Source organism: Gobio gobio (assembly GCF_949357685.1).
Source record: "Gobio gobio genome assembly, chromosome: 17".
NCBI lineage: Eukaryota > Metazoa > Chordata > Actinopteri > Cypriniformes > Gobionidae > Gobio > Gobio gobio.
The window spans coordinates 22,727,104-22,754,715 of record NC_137110.1 but is presented as its reverse complement, the minus strand read 5'-3'; the positions used below and the strand labels follow the sequence as shown (position 1 = coordinate 22,754,715).

The following is a 27,612-nucleotide window of genomic DNA, read 5'->3' as shown; positions in this document are numbered from 1 at the left end:
ACTGCCTGACCTTACACCTCCCATTGTCATTCCTGAAGACACCAGAGGTGAGAACCTTTACTAGCATTCAAAAGGTTGGGGTCAGTAAGATATATATATACACACTATTTTTTTATTTTATATCATTTTCAGAAAGAAAGAAATTTATTCAGCAATGATGCATTAAATGGATCAAAAATGGTCGTAAATACTTTTAAATTGTTACAAAAAAGTCGCATTTCGAAAATATGTTTTCTGTTTAACAAAGAGTCCTGAAAAATGTTTCACAAAAATAAGCAGCACAACTGTTTCTTGAGCATCAAATAGGCATATTAGAATGATTTCTGAAGTATCATGTGACCCTGAAGACTGGAGTAATGATGCTGAAAATTAAGCCATCACAGGAATAAATTACTTTTTAAAATATATCAAAATTTAAAAAAAGTACATTTTATTTTTTATTTTAAATATTTTGCAAATACTAGTTTTGTACTGTACTTTGATTACATAAATGCAGCCTTTATTTATATAAATATATATATAAATGCCTGCTTGAAATTGCACAATTGCATATTATTCCCTTTTGCTCTGTACTAAGTCTTGTTTTTGCATTCAGACATTTCAACAAACAACTCTTTGGAATGTAAGTACCACTTACAAGATGACATCCATACATTTATAATTGTACACAGTACACATGCACTACAAAATTCCATGAACAATATTAAAAGTTTTAATAAACTGCTCTAATTGACCTCACATATAAACTGTATATGAATTGTTAGTTGTGGGATGTTGTTGATTTGAAGCAACCATTTTCTTTACCTGTTCCTCAGCTCCAGAAATAGATGAATCATCCGTGATGCAACTGGCAGAGATGGGTTTCCCTCTGGAAGCCTGTCGAAAGGCGGTGTACTACACTGGGAACATGGGAGCAGAGATGGCCTTTAACTGGATAATAGCACACATGGAAGAGCCAGGTAGGACCTCGTATCTTGACTGAACCGACACATTTTGAACAAAGGCATATCCTTTGTGTCCTTTGCTTATAAAAAAAATAATAATAATTACTTAAAATAATAATAATATATATTTAAATATTACATAAATACAAATTACAACTTATGTACATTTGTTATGGCCTAAAACTTGCAGCTGAGTATTAAAAGAATGAGATCTTATTTATTCTAATGGCTCTGGTCACAGTCTAGTAATCAAAGGGAAAACACTCCCGTGTCTGCCATTTTAGCTCCATTGGCTAAAAGGTTGTAGCCATTTTGTTGGATCTGAAGTGTGAGAAAAAGTCTAATTGAGCAGAAGACAGTATCACCTAATTATATGCTGCCTTGAAAGGAACACCTTCATTGTAGACATTTTAGACATTTAACTCAAGTGAACTTACTGTCATTTGCAAATGAATCATCCAGTTGACATTCTTTTCACAAGTTTCACAGCAATATTTCAATATTTAATATTTAAGATTCTCAAATGGTTTTGCTTTAGACCTCATTGGAAATCAAATTGAGAATCAATTTAGTATTGAAATTTTTTATGATCCAACGGTTATTTTCAAATTCAAATTTTGAATATTAAAATAAAGTTAATAATATGATATGGAGAGCATATAGGCCCAACAATATTCAAAATCGGCATAAACAGTGTCACGTGCATAAGCAAAGAGTCCTTTAATCAGGGAAAGGGAAAACGCAGGAGAAACAGAATCACAACTACACCCAGTGAACCGGAAGTTGCAACTGATTTGATTTCAGTGCTATGACGTATTTCCAAGTGAAACGGAATATTGAATAGAGGGCAGGGTTTTACTTCAGCGCACCTCCTCTCCATCTCTCGCTCATAACAGACTAACGGTTGGAGGGGAGTGGCCATCAAACTGCCGTCATCAAAAATGGAACGTCATTCCAGACCGGAAGTTACTTTTCAGATTTTGATTAAAGCTTACCACGGCAAACAATTTTTCTCTGTGTATTAACTTGCATGGATTCATTGTTCACCCTAAGACCTGTAATGTGTGCTAACAAAGTAAATAAGATCGATTTTGATTTCATGAGGACTTTAATACTAACGATACCAGACAGGGAACTAACTGAAACTGATGGCTTAAATACACAGAGCAAACAAACAAGCTAATGATTTAACAATAAAACAGGTGAACGGGATCATCAATCAAACACACTGGGAAACTAGGTCAAACAGGCAAACAGAACCAGAACACAATGAAAAGTAAGGGTATGTTTACATGACAATGATGTGTTAAAAACGCTCTCAAAACGATCCCCGTTCACACAGATCTGAGAAAAGGACTAACAAAGCTGTATTGTGCATGCCAGGCCAGTAGCTGGCTATGTCACTTAGTCAAGGAACACCCCGTGAACACATAATACGGATGCGTGAACATGACGCACTGTTTTCGCAAATTCACGTTTTTGTTCTTTAAATGGAGATTGTAAAGGCATTTTTAAAACCTTGCACTTTGAAACCGATTTCAAAAGTTTGCATTTTCAGGCCCCCGTAACACCGTTTTCATGTAAATGAACGGCCAAAACGCATAAAGTTTTCTGTTTTCAGTTGAAAACAGTGTTGTGTAAACATACCCTAAATCCAAACAGAACATGCACGTTACAAACAAACTGAGTTGGACGATTTTGTTAAAGCATAACCAACAGCAGAAGTGTGATGTAAAAAACACACGGACCAGATACTGGGACAATTCACCCTTTGCCACAAGTTTGATTGACAGGCAATCTGACCAACATCGCCGAATCTGCCGTTTTGTCCAACAAAGCAGTCAGGAGAGTTAGTAGATTAACTTCGGTGGACTTGAACTTGGAAAAATGGTGTGTACTGACGTCTTTCCGCGGTTGAAACAACATTTTTAGTTTTTTAGTTAGGGTGACCATATTTCGAAAACCAGGACACTCGGCCCGGCAATGAGATACTCAAATGATACTTGAAGTCTACTCAAAGATTACTTATTAATTTCAATACATTTAAAGTATGCCCCCTCTGTATTCTGTATGGATAGAAAATTGTTATATTAGGGACAGGACAGGACAGGACTTGAAAACAGGACATGTCCTGGGAAAACAGAAAGTTTGGTCACCCTATTTTAGTGTTCATTCATGTTTATTTCGTGCTTATCAACGAACTACAAGGAAGAGATAATCGGTTCACGAGCAGCTTTTACTCAGGCACTACAGCGATCACGACACATTAAAGATCCACAAACGGTATTTCATTTCTTTAAAAATGACAATTTCAAAGTTGAGACTTTGTTTCATATCAAAAGTAACTTGCTCTGTCCTGTCTGTCGGCGTGTTGTCAGTATCCTCTTTGCTCCACAATGTATTTTCTCTACGTGAGAACGTGTGTGGTGTGAGAGCGCCATGGCTTGTCGGACATAGCAACAGTATCTAAAGGGGGCGGGTCTTTTGCGAACGGTCAATTTACAATACAATATTGTATTTGAGTATTTGGTTTCTAAATTGATCTCTAGGAAATCAATAATTCGCAAAACACGCTGTGGTTAGAAAACGTGTTTATATTCTCACTGTATTTACCCTCTCACCTGTATATAGTTTAGTCTGGGTCATATCCACAGCTTTATGAAGCATCTGCCAAATTAGTTTGTTTTCTTCCAAGATTGCACTAAAACTGCATGAAGTTTAATGTGATGTGCACAACCTTTGACGTCAACAACAAAAGATATTGGAAGAATCTTGTCCTCCCTTAGAAAAATGTATAAGCCTATTTTGCTATCCCAACTATGTACGACTCCAAATCCAGAAAATTTGGGAAAAATGTTTTATTACATTTTGTAAAATGTAATAAAATCAAGAATCTGTGATTTTTGTTCATTCTTTTAATTTAACTGACAAAAGTACAAAGAAAAGATTTTCAAAGTTTTCACTGACCAACTTGAGTCTATTTTGTAAATGAAGAATTTGATGTCTGCAATACACTCCAAATAAGCTGGGACAGAGGCTTGTTTACCCCTTTGTCACATCACCTTTCCTTTTAATTACACTTTTTAAATGTTTGGGAATTAAAGATGCTAATTATTGTTGTTTTGCTCATGGAATTTTTGCCCAATCTCGTCTGATACAAGACAGCTGCTCAACATTCTGTGATCGTCGTTGTCTGATTCTGCTTTTCATGATGGGCCATACATTTTCAATAAGAGACATATCTGAACTACTGGCAGGCTAGCTGAAAGGTGGACTCATCTGACCACAGCACACATTTCTACTGTCTTTTAGACCATCTCAGATGAGCTTGGGCCCAGAGAACTCAGCACCATCTCTGCATTGAACAGATGTATAGCTTTCTCCTTGCCTAACAGAGATTTAAGTCTTAGATTCAGCCTGTGTTAAGTGACAGCGGTCTTCCAAAGTATTCCCGAGCCCATGTGGCTATATTTAAAACAGTAGCATGATGGTTTCTCATGTAGTGTCATCTGAGGGCTCGAAGGTCATGTATATTCAACAGAGGTTTCCTGCCCTGCTCTAAACGGCCTGTGATTTCTCTGGATTCCTGGAATCTTTTCAAAATATTATGTATGGTAGTTGGTGAAAGACCTAAATACTTTGCGATCTTGCATTGAGAAATGTGATTTTTGAATTGTTTGACTATTCTCTCATGAAATTTGGCACACAGTGGTGCAAAGACTATGGGAGATGCTCCTTTTGTACCCAAACATGATGCCCTCACCTATTACCAGTTCACCTGCTGCTAATTGTTGACTGTTTAAAAACTCGGATACTCTATAGTTTTCTCACTTTTATTTAGCCTCTGTCCCAACTTGGAGTGTGTTGCAGCCATCAAAATAATTTAGTGCATTTTACCGAATGTTCCGACTTTTCTGGATTTGGTGTTGTACGAAATTATTATATAGTTAATTGCATTTTATTATTTGCATTTTTATTTTCAGAACAGACCTTTGATAATATACATACTGTTTCCTTAATGGAAATATAAATTTTACCTGCCGTCTATGCTGCATCAAAGATAAATAAGCTGCAGGAGTCTGGTGTGCTTTGTAAGGCTCATTATCTGTGTTCCAGCCACAGGGGAATATTTCATGTTTGGAGCATGCCACTTAGCTCGGCTCTAAGATAAATACATGTGACGTAAACAGTTGAGTACTTTATTGATGGGGAAATGTTCATGCCAAAGGAAAGAACCTAAATACAATTTAGATTTAAGACTACGAATTTTCTAGCCGAGTAGATTTACACAAGATATTTACACAAGGTTATATTTCAAGTTTCTTGCTAGGCACCCTTGTTTATCACGGCGCTTCTGGCTAGCAAACACAGTCCTCACACTTCAGCGTCACCTGTGAGCTGGGAATTCTGTTCTCCTCACTTTCCTGCCCCAGTTAAGCAGCCACCTGAGAACACAAACAGACTCAGACATACACACAAGCAGAGTCTCTAGTGGTCCAAACCCCATTAGCTTGAGCTTCACGTCTCCTGGACTCGTGTGGCTTACGTCTGCTCCACAGCTACAGCTGGGCCTGTTCCTATATTGTCATCACTGACACTGGTTATTAATATAGTGTGCATTTATACACAGCTTCATACACAGATTTTTTTTAGTCTTACATTAATTCTTCGGTACTGTGGAGGTGATATATGGCTAGTCTAAAGAAAACCGAAATCCTAACTTTTACTTTTGTATATTAAAAAGTCAGAATATTTGAATCTGCTCTGCTTGATTTTATAATTTTATAAAATTGATAATTTCAGTATTTCTATAATTATTACAGACAATTCATAAAGTCTTTCTATAATTATTATCCATACCTTGTATTATATCACTTGTTTGCATTTGTTTGCTTTTGTGTAATATGTATAGTGTGTTTGTGTGTATGTGTGTATATATATATATATATATATATATATATATATATATATATATATATATATATATATATATATAAAATGTATGTTATATGTGTACTTATTTTAAAAACATTAAAAAACAAAACTTTTGAACTGAGATTATAATGTTTATACATAAAATATATTTTAAAAGAAAACTGTTATTTAAAATGAATAATTTTCCCCCATATAACAGTATTACCGTGTGTGTGTGTGTGTGTGTGTGTGTGTGTGTGTGTATACAGTAAAGCTGTAAAATTGTGAATAGAATTACAATTTAAAAGAACTGTTCTATTCTCTTTATTTCAGACTTATTATATGACCATTTTTTCTCAAGAATAATCTCTTATTATTACTTTTTATTGCAAATGAAAACAATTAGTCAAGGCAAAATGTGATTATAAAATAGATAAAGAAATGCATTTCCCCTTTGTTTAGATATCTTCACAATACAATAACTTTTAACTAAAATTGTATAAATCATAATAAATATTTAATTAATATGTAATAATTAATTATATTTATATTTAATTTGTTTCCTTATTTAATCCATAATTGCCCTTTTTTATTTTTTATTATAGGCAGTAGGCAGCATTTTTTATAGAAGCATTAAGGAACTAGATATGTTGTGATTTATATATCATGGCAAAACTCCATAGTTAGGCATGACACAGAGTAGTACCTTTTTAATACTTAATTAGAATGTTTTGTAATGTAGAATGTAGGACAGAGACAGGTCAGTTTGTAGTTCCTAGTGGTCAAACATGGTGCTGTCATACAGTGTGTGTGTGTGTGTGTGTGTGTGTGTGTGTGTGTGTGTGTGTGTGTGTGTGTGAGCACAGCATTTGCTCTTGAACATTAAAGGATTAGTTGCAGACTACAGGGAATGGATTACATGGCTCGTGTTCATTTGAATTTCCGGTTTATCTGTGTAATCTCAATGGGGCAGCCACTGTGATATTTTCATCCTCTGCACATTTTTTGAATAAATCCGCACTCTAGGCTGAATCTGAAGTTCCTCTTCAGATACTTTGGATGTATAGATCTACATAATGTACTTCGTGTTACATCTAAACTACTATCTGTGTTGTCTTGGTTCTGATATTTTAAATGTAGTATATGTGATTTAAAAGACTTGGTTTAAACTTTATAGTAAGGTATCCTTGTTACAGTGTAATTTATATATTTAAGTACTGAGTTATATTATTTAAACAACACACTATAGGGTTATGGTTTGGTTTAGTGTTAGTTGCATGAATAATTGGATAATTTACTGATATTACTATAGTAGTTATTATAGTAACATTTGTGACAATGTGTAAAGTGTAACCAAGACTCTTACGTCTCTTGTGAAACTTACTAACTGTAGATTTTGCTGAGCCTCTGGCAATTCCCACTTACATGGAAGCAGACCTGCTCAGCTCCAGCCTCCCTACCACCAGTGCACTGGACAACCAGCCTCCAGAAGAGAGCATCTCCATCCTCACCTCCATGGGCTTCCCCAGACATCACGCAATCAAGGCTCTCAAAGCCACAGTGAGTGTCCTTCCTCATCTGCTTGTTGGACAGTGGCCCTGAAAAAGAATTTGAACACCTAGGCCACACTTAAATGTATGAATGTCATTGCATTATGATAAACTACAGCTGTGGTTACACTACTAGAATACCCATGTGAACTCTACACATACATCTACAAAAAATATGAGACCAGCTGGTTAAAAGTAATTTCAGAAATAGCTTTAGTTAGTTCTGATAAAAGTTCTAGTGTCATTTGTTTGCAGATGAAATTCATACATTTAAGTGTCCAAAAGTGTTCATGTACTTTTTGGGGCCACTGTATGTAAGGAAGTTATGGAATTTAACTGTTACTAGCTGCAAATTGTTAGATGCGATTCTTTGGCAGGAATATAACTATCATACTCTGTCATGTTACACAGACACAGTATGTTTCAGCATGTTAGAATCTGTTTTGTCCCATGTTGCTCTTCGACTAAGTATGAGAGATTGGAGAAGCCATCCCTTCTGTTGAACTACTTGGCTAACCTTCACAAACTTCAAATGTACTGTATGTTTAAAAAAAAAATTTTTTTTTTAAAGGTCCCATGGCATGAAATTTCCATTTTATGAGGTTTTTCAACATTAATATGAGTTCCCCTAGCCTGAATATTGTCCCCAAGTGGATAGAAATGTTGATGGGTGTAAACCCGAGTTCTGGCTGTCTTTCTCTGCCTTTGAGAAAATGACAGGCCAGACGAGCCAATCCTGAAGTCTCCTGGTTTGACGTCCAAGCAGGAACGGTTCCCTCCCTTTCCTCCGCCCAGAGAATCTAGCACGCCCATGCAAACGCGAGAGAGATCATGGGTTGTGAATGAGTGAACGCTGGCAGTTTCTCAGTGTTTGGATGTACAAATGAAAACAGAAGTCTTTTTTCAGTTCCTTCTGATCTGTGATCAGTGATTTCTTATGTGTAGCTAATTATTTATTATTCGTGCACACACTGCGGCTTCTTTCTCTCTCGACAGAACGGTGTTTTCGTGTTTTCTATCTTGTGAGTCAGTGTTTTTGTACGTCCTCGTCGCGTCTATCGGTTCTACAATGTGCATACAGTCGTTTCTGCTCAACATAGAGAGCCACATCTTTACAGATAAACCTCACACACGCCGAAGCTCCGGCTGACCGGTGGGCCTTCAACATCCCCGACCCCCAGTACTGCATCTGGCCCACAGCGGAGGCGCCTTACGCGGCGTGAGATTAAGCAGAAGGGGGGTAAGCGTGAGCGTATCCGGCTAGGCTAGCCAGCTTTCCCCACAATAAACTGGATTACATTCGATTACTGCTGTTGTGTCTTTGTTTGCGCTGTGTACTCAATGCGCGTCACTGACGCTTTTCATATGATAGGAACATGTCTAAAAATAATGCTATTATCAACACTTACTCATAACTCGTTCATCTCGACAGCTGTAATGGTACTTTGCATGTATTACAAAGTTGGTAATAATGATGAAGACGGACTTGACTTGACTGGGACTCGTGTTTATTCAGAACTCTCAGATACAAACACAATAAACTCGTGCTGACAGACAGCGCTCTCATAACTCAGTAGTTACTATAAATAACTTTGTTAGCAATCGCTCTGTCTCCGTGATGTCCGGTTCGGGAACGAATCATTCTTTTGAACCGGTTCTTTTTAGTGAACCGAATCAGTTCACCAAATCGGACTGAATCGTTCTAAACGGTTCGCGTCTCCAGTCAGCGCTGATCCATAATTTACTAAAGTTACTAACTTTCTGACATGAGTGACAGTCCCTCCGACTAGAAATAAACTAATAACCTGAAGTATATGCTGTAACTACAACAGCACTGAACTGAGACTGACAGAATGGATGTGAAGTGAACTCAGGTCCATCCGTCTCTCTGGCAGCAGCTTGTGCCTCGTAGACCTTGTTAAACCACGCCCCCTCCGCTCATTTAAAATGCAAAGATGTCAGCCAATCACAACAGTGGGCGTTTTTACTGAAGTCTCACAGCAGACACGCCTCTTGAAGCAGGGCATTCAGCCACAGGGCAAACAGCAGTATAGAAAAAATGCCTTTTATTTCTAAATTATGACATTTTATGATGTAAAAATCATACTAACAATATAAGTACACCTCAGGAAACATTATAAAATAATAGAAAAATGCCATGCCATGGGACCTTTAAAGGAAATGTGATTTGTATTGGGTTGACGTTCTTCTGAGATCATATTGTTATTTAGTAATAATTTGCTTGGTATCTAAATGTGTATATATACAGGATCATTCAAAAGTTTAGGGTCAGTATGATTTTTTATTTAAAAGAAATTGATAGTTTTATTTAGCAAGGATGGATTCAATTAATTAAGTGACTGCAAAGAAATGTAGAATTATCCCAAAAATAATTAATGCTTTTCTTTTGAACTTTCTATTCATCAATCATCTCATATATATATATGGATATACCTTCCTAATATTGACCACCTTCTGCCAAATCAGCCATGACCCGTTGAGGCGTAGACTCCACTAGACCCCTGAAGGTGTGCTGTGGTATCTGGCACCAAGATGTTAGCAGCAGATCCTTTAAGTCCTGTACGTTGCGAAGTGGGGCCTCCATGGATTGGACTTGTTTGTTCAGCACATCCCACAGATGCTCGATTACATTGAGATCTGGGGAATTTGGAGGGCAAGTCAAAACCTCAAACTCGTTGTGCTCCTCAAACCATTCCTGAACCATTTTTGCTTTGTGCCAGGGCGCATTATCCTGCTGAAAGAAGCCAGAGCCACCAGGGAGTACCGTTTCCATAAAAGTGTGTACATGGTCTGCAACAATGCTTAGGTATGTGGTATGTGTCAAAGTAACATCCACATGGATGGCAGGACCCAAGGTCTTATTCCCATAGTGCATCCTGGTGCCATGTGTTCCCCAGGTAAGCGACGGACACGTCCCCGACCATCCACGTGAAATAAAAGACAACGTGATTCATCAGACCAGGCCACCTTCTTCTATTTCTCCGTGGTCCAGTTCTGATGCTCACGTGCCCACTGTTGGTGCTTTTGGCAGTGGACAGAGGTCAGCATGGGAACAACACTGCGATGCACCGTGTATTCTGACACCTTTCTATCAGAACCAGCATTAACTTCTTGAGCAATTTGAGCTACAGTAGCTTGTCTGTTTGATCGGACCACATGGGCTAACCTTCGCTCTCCACGTGCATCAATGAGCGTTGGCCGCCCATGACCCTGTTGCTGGTTGGACCACTGCTCCTTCCTTGGACCACTTTTGATAGAGCCCCACAAGAGCTGCAGTTTTGGAGATGCTCTCACCCAGTCTGATGCTCTGTCATCTAGCCATCACAATTTGGCCCTGGTCAAACTCACTTAAATCCTTACACTTGCCCATTTTTCTTGCTTCTAAGACCTCAACTTTGAGGACAAAATGTTCACTTGCTGACTAACAGGTGCCGTGATGAAGATATATAGATCTGTAGAAGTTGTGATGCATTTTTACCCCAGGATTTTTAATGTTCATAATGTTATAATGTTAAACATTATTGCTTCACAACAGGACCTGCTTCTTCTTGAATATTTCTCTTTTGCTTGGTGTTTTAGAGAATATGGTGGCGTTTTTCAAGTCTGTGCTTGTGTGTGTATGTGTGTTTAAAAATAGCCTCCCAAGCAGCCAATAATAGCGTGGTAACAAGTGGACGTCTTCAACCTACGTTGTTCACATTTGTCCAGGAAAAGATGAGGGCGTCAGGCCACATTTGCTTTCAGTGCTGGCATTTGCAGTGAATCACGGCGCTATTTCAGATTAGTGCCTATGCCTAAATGAGTCTTTTGACCATGCTAGAATGACCTCAGTTAAATCAAGGACTTTCGACTGGTCGGAGTAATTTAAAAATGGCTCTTTGCCTAAGGATATAATTTCGATGTTCAGTGTTTTCTTGTGAAATTAAAGCTTGCCATGTTTTTTTTGTCCAGTTAGGCTGTTAGTAACTACAAAAAGTGGTCTGTGTTTTAAGAGCTAAAAATGAGTGTCACTATCACAAGGTCAAATTTTGTCTGTCGTCTTCTCCTTGTCTGAATATAGAACAACAACTTGGAGCGAGCTCTTGACTGGATATTCACACACCCAGACTGTGAGGAGGAGAGTGAGGCTATGTCAGACACAGCAGACACAGAGCCCAACGATAACAGCTTCTCAAACGCCAATGCACACAGCGACTTCTCACTGTCTCCAGATCAGGACTTGTCCAGCCCCCGCGTCAGAGACGGACCTGGGCGTAAGTGCTCACTGAATATTGAATTTAACAAACAGAGGATCAACACCATACTAGAGATTTATACACATTGCTGGTTTGATATTTCATTGCTGATGTTTTTTTTCCTCTTTTTTTTCTCAAAGGTTACGAACTGTTTGCCTTCATCAGTCACATGGGAACATCCACAATGTCTGGTCATTATGTGTGTCACATCAAAAAAGAGGGCAGGTATGCTGATTTATAATGTGTTTTATTTATTTACACATTTTCATTTTGTGGATGTTAAAATCCACATAGATTGATTGCATAGAACAATTGTTTTGTGCCTGTCAAAAACAAACAATGATGTATAAATGTTACAAAATTTTAGACATTTATAAGTGTTAAAAAGGAAATAAAAATTATATAAAAAAATAAAGGAAACACATTTTAAATAAAAATGTTTTACGTATTACTTTAATTTAAAATGTTGTAATTAATTATCACATTTTGATAGTTTTTATAAATATAAATCATTTTAACAAGTATAATTACAATAATAAATAAGTATGTGTTTAAAATGAAAATTTTTATCATTTATACAAGTAAAAATAAAATGTATACTGTATTGTGAAATGAAAATAAAATAAATAAAAGTGATACAATTGAATGGTTTGGAACAATTGTTTACATTTATAATTTGTAAACATTTAAAAATGTAAAAAATATTTAAAAATGAAAATAAAAAATAAGGTTTCATTTAATATTAGATAACTAAAAAAGTTTAAAAATGAAAATAAAAAAATAAGGTTTCATTTAATATTAGATAACTAAAATAGCATGAACTAACAAGGAACGATACTTCTACAGCATTTATTTCAAATGTTAATTTCAACATTTACTAATACATTATCAATATCAATAGTTTTTGTTAACATTAGTTAATGCACTGTGAACAAACAATGAACAAATATATATAGTTTAGTAACTCCCATTTAACAAATATGAATAAATGCTTTAAAAAAATGTTTTGCTCACTGTTAGTTTGTGTTAGTTAATGCATTAACTAATGTTAACAAATGAGAAAAATTTACATTTATTTTATTTTACAGTTATTATATTAGAATTTTAAAATTGGAATATTAGAAAAAATATTTAAAATGGGAAAAAATTCTGTGTGCGTGTGCGTGTTTGTGTGTGTGTGTGTGTGTGTGTGTGTGTGTGTGTGTGTGTGTGTGTGTGTGTGTGTGTATTAGTCAAACCAAAATGTATTCAGACACCTTCAACGTTTTTTCTCACATTATCACAGTTTATTCGCTATAGTTTAGAAAATGCTAATAAAATATGACAAGCTAAACTGTCAGAACAAATTCATCTTGGTAATGTCAGATAACTTTGAAAGAAAGGTTTGTAATGGATTACAATCAACCTGTCAGCTGTTAAATTTAAGTACACAATTATTTAGGTCAACCAATTACCAAGCAATGCTTAATTTTGTTCAGTCTGTGGTGTAAAAGGTCGCATTAGCAATTAAAGAAAAAAGCAAAGCATGGTCAGGTAAAAGTGTCTGAATGATTTTAGTCCCAAATTTTGTATCAATTTTATTGGTAGTCCACTGTATGAAGGATTTTTGGGTATAATATTGCACAGTTGACTTAATTGTTTCTATCCTCACTTGCATCAATGAACTATAGTGTCTTGCACCCACTAGTAAAAAACTATATCTGGTGTCTGAATCATTTTTTGGTCTGACTAACTCAAACTTTTTATTTTCTTCTTTTTTTTCCAGATGGCTGATTTACAATGACCACAAAGTATGTTTGTCAGAGAGACCCCCTAAAGACTTGGGCTACATGTACTTTTACCGGCGCCTGTCAAGCTGCTAGATCTGGACCTTCACAACCTTATGCACAGCCATTTGGCAAGAGAGGTGTGTTGGGCACCACTGACACTGCTGGAAACTAGGGAAGCATTTACATCTGTGAGACGGAGAGAGAACCTCTCAGTCCCTGCCAAGACCCACACAGACACTAATACCACAGGAACGCTCGAGCAGGGAAACAAATGTGTGTCGCCTGTCTGAGTTTTGTTTATTTGTTCGTCTTGTGTCTGCTTTAAAGGTACAGTGGGATGCGTGCAATTTTAAGTATGCAGATTATTTTCCTAATATATTCTCAAATTATTTGTTATATTTCTCGTTGGAATACTTTAAACTCCTGTGCCAGTATTTTCAAGACGTACTTCTTTTGAAAACTTAACATGTGCCTGTATTCACAAATGTTATTACTGCCATTTCAGAATCTCAGAATGTACTCACTTGCAGTTCAATATCATGTTTTTTGGGTTACCTAGTTGTTAAACAACAACAAAAAAAGTCTGTCAGAGTAGATTTCAAATAGAGATCATGTTTAGTGGATTTTCATGAAACTGCAATCGATCTGTAGCATAATGTTATTTCACAAAAACATGTTTTTGACTCATGCCTATAGAGGAAAAAAGTTTTAAAAGGCAAGTTTATTGATATATTTGACTATGTGGCATCATCGACTGATTTTTTTTATTTTTTTTATGGAACCTATATTTCAGGTTTATTCTCCCCAACAGCAAAAGTTTGTCCAGTTTCCATACCTTCAGGCAGAAGTAAACTTTTTATATATATTAAAGTACATTGAGCCTCATTTATTGGCATGGCTTTAAGAATATTTGTACAATATTATTACATTCAACTTTAGGTCAATGATCGCTTTCAGTCAGTCTGTGATATCTGACCAGAAAATGCACCTATATCACATATTCATGCAATTTTCAAGTGCTTTATTTTGATCATATCTTTAGCAGTTTAAAGACTGGAATGCCTTTCATTTATTTCCAGTCTCAAAGAATGTAAAACAATTCTCATACCTAAGCAATATGTGATGACATACTGTATAGAGCAGTGTTATACATAGAATGATCTCAGATACATGTATGTATTGGTGCTCAGTGTTACCAAATCTTAAGCTCTCAAGCTTTATTACATATCTGACAAACTTGGCTCCGCCTCCATCACATTTTACCGATTTCAAACATATTGTTCATTTGCTGAAGAAGCATGTCATTACCAAACAAAACCAGAGTTTATTCTCGGCAAGTATCCTTTAAAGTGTTTTATTACTCTGTGAGTCTCAGTCTGAAGGTTAGCGCTGAATTAAAGTTTAATATTCATTGTTTTACGACGTGATCTCGCTCAGGATGAGGTGGGGCCTGTTCATCTCGATTAATTTCAACTGGATGTTGCACATTCTATTGTAGCTTGTACCCTGTCATGTTTTCTTTGTATTGTGCACTACCTGTTTTGTTGTCTTTGTCTATTTACCTCGTGTTCATTTACCGGCGTATTATTCGAGGTTCTCTCTTTCTTACTTTGAATGAATATTCATACCCAGTTCCTCCTGCTTCTCTTCTCTTTCTGTCTTTATATTGGGTGTGAAAGTGGATGCTTTTACCACACCTTTGTCAAACTTTTTCTTTTTCAGAATGTGCACTAAAAATCGAGAGATTAGTCAGTTGACATTTTGCAATATATTATTGATTTTTAGCGGGTTCTGTTTTTCATGAAGGTTAAGTGGTACGTTTTTATTGTTGAACTTTTATTTTTTTTGCAAAAAAGGTGTGCCAATTCTGTAGTTACTATACAAACTTGCCCACTTGTTTGTTATAAGTTTTTTTTTTTTTAATGGATTTCCTATCCATATATTGTTTAGAAACACACAGTCATAGCAAATGTGGGAATCCTCATTCGGAAATGTTCAAACATACTTGTGACTCAATGTTTGGATTGTTCAATAAAATCCACAATTGTTTATCTGTACCATTTTCATATTTGGCGATGCCAGTATGGAAACAGGTGATTTAATTTGTTTTTGAGTCCCTTGACAAAATAACAGCTAAATCATGGCAATAATCTTTGATCAACAGCAACAACCAGGCATACAAACTCTATTACAATATTTTATTTTAAAAGATAACTTTGTATATGCATCTATCTTTTAAATATTGGGCCAGAGTTATTAAAGCCTTTGGCAAACATTCAGAAAGTTTTCATGTACAAATTCAGAAACACAGCTCTGAATTATGCATAATGTATTCGAGTCTCTAATTCTAAAGGCTTTATTAAATCTGGCTATTGCAATAGTAATATAAGTGACTATAAAGAACATCTTGTTGAGATTTTTACCCACTGCATTGCAAAAAACGGCTTGTTATTTCTAGACATTTTACGGTTAATAATCCGTATTCTTCAGATCAATATATATGTATTTTTTAAATGCAAAATTTTGTGATTACAGTGATAAATAGAAATGAAGGGTACAGATTAAAATAGGCATGTCAAGTTCATGCATATAAATAAATCTACAGCATTCAAAAATAAGTATATCCGGCATGCGATCATACATCAGGAGTATTTCTGGAGCATAAATTCATATAGACAACCACACCTGAGATTGTACAAAGTTCTAGAAAAGAGGAGGTTTGGCCTCAGGCATGAGAGAATCTACAGTATCTAATGTAACATTCGGCTACACAGCACAAGCCTGTTCTAACTGTATCGATGAGCATATACAAGACTTTTCAAATTGTTTCGGATACAGAATAATAAAACAAATACAGTGCAGTAATTAAATATAATAACAATAACACTTGATAATGGGTGCTTGAATGGCTTTGCATGCTTTTTCATTGATATATATATATATATTTTAATAAATAAATTCTTCCACTTTGCGTGGAGATAATGAAAATTTATGATGCTACAAACAAGCTCAGCTGGATTAGGGAGACAAAATATTTAAAGCAACACTATGTAACTTGTGGCGCTCTAGTGGTAATAAACAAAACTGCATGCGTCTTTGCGGAAGAACATTGTAGCCGGAGCTACTTCTCTCTGTTTATGTCTATGACGAGTCACGCATGTACTGTGCTACTCCTCAGCGGTGCAACCCGAACCAGACTAAAATAGTCTGAATATAAACACTTATTACATGTGTACCGGAGTGATTCAGGATAAGACAAAAACACGGTTTGGAAAATGGATTCATGATGTGCTTGCTCATTATATTAATTTAGGAAATTGAGCACAAGAAAGTTACATAGTGCAGCTTTAAAGTAAAATAGACCATCGACTACCAAAAGTGACCAAGCATGTAAAGCTTTCTGGTGCTTTAGGCTTTTCTTCTGCTTCCGCCTGCTTGAAGAAAAAAAAAATCAATAGGTTTTGCATAGCATTTTAAAATTATTCACCTATGTACTGACTTTTCGCATATGCAACATTAAGCACTTGCCCGTTCACACTGATTAACAAAATGGAAAGTCACGCAAGCTGGAGATCAACAGTTCTAATAAATATGAGTAACAATCTCAGTATTTAGGGTATAAAACTGTGAAAAATCACAAATTGTTTGGCTTAGATATTGGGCAGCTTTCTTCAAAAACAGAGACACTTGCTTTCCTGACATATCCAGGCTGATAATTGTGGCAAAAGGGGCAGTATATCAGAATTCCCTGCATCGAATTTTGTAAAAAAGAATGCTTTGTAACATTTCAAAGATGTGGTATGTTTCACAAAAAGACCTTGATGGAACATAGACTTCTCTTCAGTTATGCTACATCAAGAGGTCAGTGTATAGCAAGGAATGGCTTTTATCTGATATCATACCGATAACATCTTAATTATTTATTTTACATGCACGTTAAGTAAGGCTTTTTAATCTGGTCTGCAAGCTCCAGGAAATAAAGGGGATGATGCAGCAGAGATCAGGTGAGGAGTGTTCAGGGTTGAACTAAGTGCCACCAAAATCAATAATAACCCCACCATCTCAAATAAAGAGTGCAATTTAACAGATACACAAAGCCTATGGAGTACAGTACATGTCTAATCAAGTCATTGATGTAAAGTCAATGTTCTTGCACATTTATAGTCTGCGTTCCTCTGATCAATTGTAGAATTGTTGTTATGTTTTCCTCCAGTTCCCATTGTTACATTGCAGGTCTAGCTGATATTTTCTCTAAGGCATACTTGTACAATCTTCGCCCGGCATTGTGCTCTTTAGGAGAATCGTAAACTGATGTGCAAATCTATTAAAATGGTATCCTCCAGCACTCAGTTCTCAGGAATGTAAAGGTGCTCTGCGAGAAAAAAAATGTTGCTTTCTCATTCAAAGTTCTTCTCATAAAGTACTTTGGATATTTGCCATGGTTAAAGGGTATTCTCGCTCACATATCCACGTTAAAAGCTTTCATGAGTAAGTCCAGGTCTCCTAAGTTAGCAGCTTGAAAAAGCTCCGGCTGGTCCAGCATGGACAGTGCTATCCGCAGGGCCGCCCAGATGTTTCCAGACATGACCTGGTGTGAAAGCTGCCGACTCTTGCTCTTCCTCTGCAGACCAAGAGCCGTCAGGAAATTACTGGCTGCCTCCCTGAAAAAAAAAAAAAAAAAGTTGCAAATGGATGTTTCTACAATTATGGGCAATTTTGGCCCTGCGGACATTCAGAAAAAAAATTAAATAAAAAATAAACATTATATATATATTTTCACACTTTGTTTAGATCATCATATATACACCGATCAGGCATAACATTATGACCACTGACAGTTTAAGTGAATAACACTGATTATCTCTTCATCACGGCACCTGTTAGTGGGTGGGATATATTAGGCAACAAGTGAACATTTTGTCCTCAAAGTTGATGTGTTAGAAGCAGAAAAAAATGGGCAAGCGTAAGGATTTGAGCGAGTTTGACAAGGGCCAAATTGTGATGGCTAGATGACTGGGTCAGAGCATCTCCAAAACTGCAGCTCTTGTGGGGTATTCCCGGTCTGCAGTGGTCAGTATCTATCATAAGTGGTCCAAGGAAGGAACAGTGGTGAACCAGCAACAGGGTCATGGCTCATTGATGCATGTGGGGAGCGAAAGCTGGCCTGTGTGGTCTGATCAAACAGACGAGCTTCTGTAGCTCAAATTCCTCAAGTTAATGCTGGTTCTGATAGAAAGGTGTCAGAATACACAGTGCATCGCAGTTGTTGTGTATGGGGCTGCATAGCCACAGACCATTCAGGGTGCCCATGCTGACCCCTGTCCACCGCCGAAAGTGCCAACAGTGGGCACGAGAGCATCAGAACTGGACCACAGAGAAATGGAAGAAGGTGGCCTGGTCTGATGAATCACGGTTTCTTTTACATCATGTGGATGGCCGGGTGTGTGTGCGTCGCTTATCTGGAGAACACATGGCACCAGGATGCACTATGGGAAGAAGGCAAGCTGGCAGAGGCAGTGTGATGCTTTGGGCAATGTTCTGCTGGGAAACCTTGGGTCCTGCCATCCATTTGGACTTTGACACATACCACCTACCTAAGCATTGTTGCAGACCATGTACACACTTTCATGGAAACGGTACTCCCTGGTGGCTGTGGCCTCTTTCAGCAGGATAATGCAGGAATGGTTTGAGGACAACAACAACAACGAGTTTGAGGTGTTGAATTGGCCTCCAAATTCCCCAGATCTCAATCCAATCGAGCATCTGTGGGATGTGCTGAACAAACAAGTCCGATCCATGGAGGCACCACCTCACAGCTTACAGGACTTAAAGGATATGCTGCTAATTTTCTAGGTGCCAGATACCACAGCACACCTTCAGGGGTCTAGTGGAGTCCATGCCTTTTAAAAAAACCAACCCCTGGGACACAAAAGTTCTAGTAGTTGAAGAAACATCCATAAATCAAGGAATAAACGTTTCCTAATTATGTTGCATTTATTCAGGCATAAACCCAGGATCAAAGTATTCTTACAAAAAGTGGGGAAGATGTTTTACATAATTTTCAGGACAAGACTAACTCTCTGTCACAAACCTGTGCACGCCCATATTAATGTAGCTGATGCCAAGGTTGTAACGTGAACGGATGAATCCGGGCTGGAGCTCCAGGGCTTTGTTGTAGGCCTCCACAGCCTCCTCGCTGCGATCTCCATTAGCCAGCGTCGCCCCCAGCCGATTCCACAGCAGGTAGTCCTGTACACACCAACGGCAAAAAAAATCCCTTCCGGCTCAGTGTCATGGATCAAAATAATTATCACTCTGCGCTTGAAAGATTATGCAGTTACATGCGACCATGTTTAATACCATTAAGTGATGATCTGCTCTCTTTCTTTTAGGGATAAAACTATGAATGTGACCTTTAAGTACGATGAGGCGGTCTAAAACAGTGGTACAAAGAAGTCACAAGGAGCCTGATATCAGAGTTTCCCTTCCATATTACCATTATCTTTCATCGTATTCACGCTCTGAGCCCCCCAGCAGGCAAGCAGGCATTACCAAGTCAAGCAGATGGGGTGGATTTTCGATAGAGTGTAAATGCAGTCTACGCAGGGGGACAGAATTTGGCTTAGCAAGCATCAATCGTCGACAAGGTGACCCACAGGGTTCTGGAGTCAGCGCTCATGAATGGTAAAGCTCCCCTCAAGTTTCGAATGAACCGTTTCAAAGATTTTGGATGCACTTTGTAAGCCCCAGTGACTTTCTCTTTATCTCCTTTGCCCTCTGCCTTTAGGATTTCTCTATGATTTAGCCCCAGTTTGTTACTGAGTACACTGAGCAGGGATTTACCTCAGGCCGCTCTGAAAGCGCGGCGTTGAAGGCTTCCACCGCTTTGTTGAACTCGGAGCTGAGGTTATACAGCACTCCCAACCCTGTCTGCAGGTCTGGGTCAATAGTGTCCGAGTTCTGCTGGACAGCGTCCAGGTACAGATCCTTCACCTCTGGCAGCAGGGAGCTGAAGTGGCCAAGAGAGAGAAAGAGAAAAAGAGAGATGAGAGACCCAGAGGCACTGCCCTTTAGGGACGTCCCTACCAGCAACATCATCAAAATGTGTCATTTAATAGCTAAGAAAAGAGAAAGGGGCTCTCTAGAGAGATATTTAAGATGTTGGTTTCAAGAACTTTCCATTTAAGGTTTACATGCTGGAGAAAGTTGTAACCCAGTCAGTTTAATCATATAAAAATTAGGGACATTTCTAAAATGCATGACCCGTGGTGACAGTAGAAGTTTTAGGATTAAATAGGGCATAAAATATTAGAAAAAGTATTGTATGTATTTATTCAGGTATTTTCCAGCTTGTTTGATGTTTTACAGTAAAATTTTAAATTAACATTAAATTTAATGGGCTGGGGGTTAGGGGAAGGGGTTGATTTATAAAGAAAAAATATTAATAATAATAATTACAATTTTATATACATATATATCCATACAAAATATTTATTACGTTTTTGAGTATTTACCTTTCTATTAAGTAACATCAACAAAGATTAATACTGTAACAAATGTATTGCTCATGGTTATTGCTCATGTTAGTTAATACATTAACTAATGTTAACAAATGAGACCTTATTGTAATGTGTTGCCATATACGTTTTATTATTATTTAAATGATTATCAAAATAATTAGTACAACAAAATAAATACCAAATACCAAAAAAGTATTATTTATTTGTAAAGTGGATGTTTGTTAGGTTTCAAATGATACAACAAAATATATATCGTTTAACATTAAGACAAAAGCATTTGGACCCTTTCTCCTTGTCAAACATTAGTAGAACATGAATATTAATGAATATTACACCTGTAATGTTACATTGCTATAGGACACCTGTTTGAACTGGGGAACTTGCCTCATACATCCAATAAAATGACCTGTTGGTTAGAAGTAACTGCAAACATGGATAAAACTCTAAGTTAGTTCTGAAAAGACTAGCATAATTAGTTTGAAAGCACTTGTTTGTTTATATTTTGTTTCTACAGTAATGAAATTCATACATTAAGTGTAAGTTAAGTATCCAAAGCAATGTTTGGGGCTGCTGTATATTCTTACACTGCAATCATTTGTAACCATACCAGTCAGTTGAAGAGGAGTAGGAGATTCTCCGTGAGCCAGGTGAGCCCTGCAGGTGCGTGCGGCTCTTCAGAAGATGCTTGTATTTGGGGTTGTGCTTTATCCAGCCCAGCAATGCCTCACACGCATCCTGCCTCATGCCCGTGTTGGTCAGGCTCACTGCCAGGGCCATGAGGGCCTGGAGGTTGTTGGGGTGGAGCTCTAGACACCTGCACACACATACAACAGGGAAGCATCTAAAGAACCGCTGCTTTTGATGGACACTAATTAGCCGTCTGCCATCATAATAAGAGGCAGATGCTTCCTGATTAGTGCTGGTTTTAATTCATGGGTGAATGCTTGTGTCATCTCATGTGTCTGCATGGAGACTATGTAAATATATTTCATAAAACTAAAATAAATAATTTGCTCAGTTTATGATGGATGTCGCTTTCCATGATTTACAAGTGTAAGAAAAAACACGGTGAGGGCGACATCTGGATATTCTTTATTTCCGCACATTGGCTACATAGGTGTATCAAAGAATAAATATGGGAATGCATCAAAAGCCAAATAAAAGCCTTTTACTAGGTTGTCTTTATGACAGTCAGTAAAAATGTTTTCTCTTGTTGTCCATTAAAACAAAAGCAGTGCACATTGCTAATGATCTACTTGCTACTTCCATCAGAAATATCAATTCTAATCTAATCTGATCTGATCTAATCAGATTTAGGTAATAGTATACTCAACCACCCACCCCCTCCAGCCCAAATAAGATGCCGACCGAGTCCCAATTCACATACTTACACTTCATACTAAGAATATGTACTTCACTGTTTCTTAGTAGAATTCCAGTAAAATCCAACAAGGGAAGATCCAGTACCCATAGGGTCATTCCAAAACAAAAGTGAATAACTGAATCCCTTCACGAATGGCCGATCCATTAGCCTGTTAAGATTTGGGTTAGACCTGGTCACTTCAAGGAAATACCATGTTTAATAAGACAAACCTTGAAATTTTGGGGTATTTTATTGGAACGGTTACCTGGGATTTAAACACAACTAGAAATATTTTTACGACATATTAAAGGCATATTAGGACATATTCAATTGATCTAAAGTGGAAGCAAAGAATTACATAATAAAAAAACTTAACATTAAAAATTAATTATATTCTTTTAAACTTTCCATTCATCAAAAATACACTCACCAAAAGGATTATTATGAACACCTGTTCAATTTCTCATTAATGCAATTATCTAATCAACCAATCCCATGGCAGTTGCTTCAATGCATTTAGGGGTGTGGTCCTGGTCAAGATAATCTCCTGAACTCCAAACTGAATGTCAGAATGGGAAAGAAATGTGATTTAAGCAATTTTGAGCGTGGCATGGTTGTTGGTGCCAGACGGGCCGGTCTGAGTATTTCACAATCTGCTCAGTTACTGGGATTTTCACGCACAACCATTTATAGGGTTTACAAAGAATGGTGTGAAAAGGGAAAAACATCCAGTATGCGGCAGTCCTGTGGGCGAAAATGCCTTGTTGATGCTAGAGGTCAGAGGAGAATGGGCCGACTGATTCAAGCTGATAGAAGAGCAACCTTGACTGAAATAACCACTCGTTACAACCGAGGTATGCAGCAAAGCATTTGTGAAGCCACAACATGCACAACCTTGAGGCGGATGGGTTACAACAGCAGAAGACCCCACCGGGTACCACTCATCTCCACTACAAATAGGAAAAAGAGGCTACAATTTGCACGAGCTCACCAAAATTGGACAGTTGAAGACTGGAAAAATGTTGCCTGGTCTGACGAGTCTCGATTTCTGTTTAGACATTCAGATAGTAGAGTCAGAATTTGGCGTAAACAGAATGAGAACATGGATCCATCATGCCTTGTTACCACTGTGCAGGCTGGTGGTGGTGGTGTAATGGTGTGGGGGATGTTTTCTTGACACACTTTAGGCCCCTTAGTGCCAATTGGGCATCGTTTAAATGCCACGGCCTACCTGAGCATTGTTTCTGATCATGTCCATCCCTTTATGACCACCATGCCATCCTCTGATGGCTACTTCCAGCAGGATAATGCACCATGTCATAAAGCTCGAATCATTTCAAATTGGTTTCTTGAACATGACAATGAGTTCACTGTACTAAAATGGCCCCCACAGTCACCAGATCTCAACCCAATAGAGCATCTTTGGGATGTGGTGGAACGGGAGCTTCATGCCCTGGATGTGCATCCCACAAATCTCCATCAACTGCAAGATGCTATCCTATCAATATGGGCCAACATTTCTAAAGAATGCTTTCAGCACCTTGTTGAATCAATGCCACGTAGAATTAAGGCAGTTCTGAAGGCGAAAGGGGGTCAAACACAGTATTAGTATGGTGTTCCTAATAATCCTTTAGGTGAGTGTATCCACAAAAATATTAAGCAAAACGGCACAACTGTTTTATAAATCTGAAATGTTTCTTGAGCACCAAATCAGCATATTAGAATGATTTCTGAAGGATAATGTGACACTGGAGTAATGACTGCTAACAATTCAGCTTTGCCATCACAGGAATAAATTACATTTTAAAATATATTCAAATAGAATTTATTTAAGTAATTTTAAATGTTTATATTATTTCACAATATTACTGTTTTACTGTATTTTCTATCAAATAAATGCAGCCTTGGTGAGCAAAGTGAATTACAAAAGCATTTAAAAAAATCTTACAAACTGCAAACTTTTAAACAGCAGTGTACAGGGTTTTTCTCTCCCAAAGATAGTACTAAGACTAAGATAGTACTAAAATTGTCTTGACACCACACTCTATTTGTTGTTTACATATAACCTGCATTAGCATTTAGCTAAATCCATTACCTACAATTCTTCACCTTTTAAATCATACATTTAAAAAAAAAAAAAAATGCTGTGGCAGCTTTGACGTTGCATTAAGACAAACAAGATGCAAATTGGGGTGCAGAAACTCTGCGGACCAACCACAGATGACATTTTAAAATGACATATTAAATTATGTTTGGTAGTATTATAGAGGTAGACATTATAAAATGACTTCATTCAAAAGTGATGCGGATACCAAAACACAGCTTTGAGTGTCACCAATGATTAACACATAGATTGGAGTTTTCACCCCCGGTCACTCAGAGGAACATTGTATGAGATTATGACTGGCTGTTCTATCCAAAATGAATGTAATCTCCCAAAGGCCTCTGCGCTTATGAAATGCAATTTTAATTGGATCACCGGGTTATTACAGTAGCCCTTTATCTCGAGCAGGAGAGGGCACAGCAGAGAGCTTTGTCTCATTCGGTGTCACAGATAACCACATATAGGTGTTCGATTCAAGGCCTGTTTGACATTCTTCAGGTTGGACTTCCTCTCTGCATTAAACACTCAAGCAAACATGCAGAAGGGACTTGTTTTCATTACTTATAGCGTTTCTATTCTGAATGAGGATTCACTTTTAGATTAACCTTAATCTTGACTTGACATTGATGCTGATGAGAATTTTTAGGTTTATCTCGACACATACCGCACAACCATCAAGCATACGTGCTAATACACAGCACTTTTTTTTCCCATATACACTCAGACAAACAGCTCTATCGCCAAACATCATTTGCATATGATTCATGCAGGGATACTTCCTTACCTCTGGAGGGAGACAATTGCTGCCTGCTCATTCTCATTCTCTGCTTGTGTGGTTCCCAGCACCAGCCAAGCCTGAGAAGAAAATAAGTACTGAACAATGAGCATTGGGGTTATCACCTTGACTCCGGCGAGGAGCTTCCATTGTGCAGGAGCTACAGCGCTAACCTGGGGGAAATGATTCATTCTCAAAGGCCTGTGGCTCAGACATACAACACAATGTTAGCGAGGAACTGAATGGATTTGTGTTGCCATTTCTTGGAGATGATGAAACATTGGATGTATGATGTATTATGTGACTGACTCAATATTTATGCCATTCCTATGAATCATTTGTAAGGTTATGAACACTGAGTAAGACTAATTATTAGAAGACAAGCTTATTAACTTTGTGTTGGAACTGCATTTCAAAACCCTTGTGACAAGCCTACAGTTTGTGAATTCAACGAAAAATGCATTAATGAGTCTTACAAATAGAATATCTTAACGTGGTTGGCTGAGTCTGCGCACTTAACAGTACAATGATGATATTTCACAAGCAAACTTTCCTCAAAACGTTATTTGCTTTGTAATATTTTCTGGTGAAATGCAACTTTTTTTGGAGACACAATCATTTAGAGGTGGGGTAATTCCAGGAGAAGAGGGATAATCCTTTCTGGGATGTAACTGAACTATTACATCATTAAATCGTCTGAAAAAGGGAACCCTACTCAGTTACAGGAGTGTTAATGGTTTGCCATTAGTCACTGTCAAGTATGATGTCTAATACAGAGCTCTCAGTGAAAATGAGTGAGAACATGGAACCCCCTGCCTTGGCTTATCATGCCATGACCTGTAAAAATGTTCACAAAACTAACACTTATCACTGTATGTAGGAAAGGTATGACGGTAGTCTGATTGGCAGAACATGTGGCTTGCTGTTTTCAAGCTGTGCAGATGTTGATTTGATGAAAGTACCTGGCTTACTGTTTTTTATAAGTCCACTCCCTCACCTCTGAATCCTGAGGGTCCTGCAACACAGCTGCTTCCAGAAGAAGTACGGCGTTAGGCAGTTCTCCCTCTCTCGACTTGCGTAATCCCTCCTCAAATGCATTTGGCCAGTCTTTGAAAGGGTTATCTGTGTGGAAGTAGTATCCCTGAGGAAGAAATAATGGATGTAATTAAGTAGTGGAAAATGTATGAAGGTTTTACATACCAGGAGAAATAAATAAATAAATACAAATGTATGAAGGTTTTACAAATGAATAATTTTTTTAATTGTTTGTTTGAATTGTTTCTCCTTTACCTTTTCAAAAGGAGACACATTGGACGGAATCTGCACTTGGTCATTCTCTGTTAGCCAGTTCCTGCGAGCGAGCTCTTCCCACTCCGCCTGCATCTTATCCCAAAACTCTGTGTCTGACTGAAAGAGATTTGAGAAATGAGTCAAAAAGAATAGCTATGCTGTAAAAAATAAATCCTAAGAAAGACATACACACAATGTACAGTTGTCCTAAATCAAAACAAGTGCTTCCAAAAATATGAAAATAGGCTTTATACTGTATATCATTTTGTAATTTTCCATTTAACTAATGGTATTACATTCAGGACCTCTTAAGTGTATTACAAAAATCAATATTAGCTGAGCAACAGTATATAGTAAATCTAATGAGCAGAAATGTCACAAAACTCATTACACATTCACTTTTCAGCAAAGCCAACTGACTAATTCCTAAAATAAAAAACATCTCAGAAAAGCTTATAAAACCTTTGGTGATACTACAGTGATGCAGTTGCTCATCAGGTAGAACATGGTCATGGGTTTAATTCCCAGGAAACTATAACATACTGGTCGAAAACTTTAGAGATGCTGAAATACCAATGTGTACTCAAAATGCATTCATTTACAGAACTTTTAAGCCAACTAGGATTTTTTATATGCAACCAGCCATGAAAAAAACGCTAGTTTCAGTTTTGTTTCATTTTTTTCACAGTGTCCAGAAGGGTACTTCATGGTGAAATTCTGCCTCCGCAACATCAAGCTCTGGGTAAATCTTAGTCTTTAGTCAAGTCTCTGCAGGTGTGCCGCATTTATGAATGTCTCAAGTCTGTATCAACATGCCTCTGAACTCTCTGTGCTCAGCAATCTGAATAATGAATCACTGTGCATGAATATTGATGGCAAGAGGAGACTTATACAGCCACGCAAGCAATCATTCAGCTCTCAGCCATCTAGGACATTTGGAAATCTCATCTAAAGGGTTTGATTAATCAAAAAAAAGAAAAAAAAAAGAAAAAACCTCTTGGATAGCATTAGTCAGCGAACTGAGTACACTGAAACACTTTAATTTGATGCAAAAGGACAAAATGGTTTCAATAATAATACAGTATATACACGTTTAGGGATAACATTATGACCTAATATTGTGTTGG

At 37.4% G+C, this 27,612-nt stretch overlaps 2 protein-coding genes across 2 annotated transcripts in view; one reads left to right on the top strand and one right to left on the bottom strand.

The window, feature by feature from the left end:
* The window catches only part of usp13 (ubiquitin specific peptidase 13), a 33,422-nt gene extending 17,940 nt beyond the window's left edge, over positions 1–15,482 (top strand). Inside the window, exons 14-20 of the mRNA XM_079841347.1 lie at positions 1–47; positions 596–622; positions 816–959; positions 7,252–7,418; positions 11,490–11,682; positions 11,805–11,889; positions 13,430–15,482. Coding sequence (XP_079697473.1) covers positions 1–47; positions 596–622; positions 816–959; positions 7,252–7,418; positions 11,490–11,682; positions 11,805–11,889; positions 13,430–13,526 — 760 coding nt within the window. The 3' untranslated portion in view covers positions 13,527–15,482. The remainder of the gene's footprint in view (positions 48–595; positions 623–815; positions 960–7,251; positions 7,419–11,489; positions 11,683–11,804; positions 11,890–13,429) is intronic.
* A 1,539-nt stretch (positions 15,483–17,021) lies between these two features.
* The window catches only part of pex5la (peroxisomal biogenesis factor 5-like a), a 105,775-nt gene continuing 95,184 nt past the window's right edge, over positions 17,022–27,612 (bottom strand). Inside the window, exons 9-15 of the mRNA XM_079840188.1 lie at positions 26,486–26,602; positions 26,193–26,336; positions 25,205–25,275; positions 21,561–21,767; positions 20,277–20,442; positions 19,525–19,682; positions 17,022–18,094 (exon numbers count right to left, since the gene is read on the bottom strand). Of these exons, the coding sequence (XP_079696314.1) occupies positions 17,893–18,094; positions 19,525–19,682; positions 20,277–20,442; positions 21,561–21,767; positions 25,205–25,275; positions 26,193–26,336; positions 26,486–26,602 (1,065 nt within the window). The 3' untranslated portion in view covers positions 17,022–17,892. The remainder of the gene's footprint in view (positions 18,095–19,524; positions 19,683–20,276; positions 20,443–21,560; positions 21,768–25,204; positions 25,276–26,192; positions 26,337–26,485; positions 26,603–27,612) is intronic.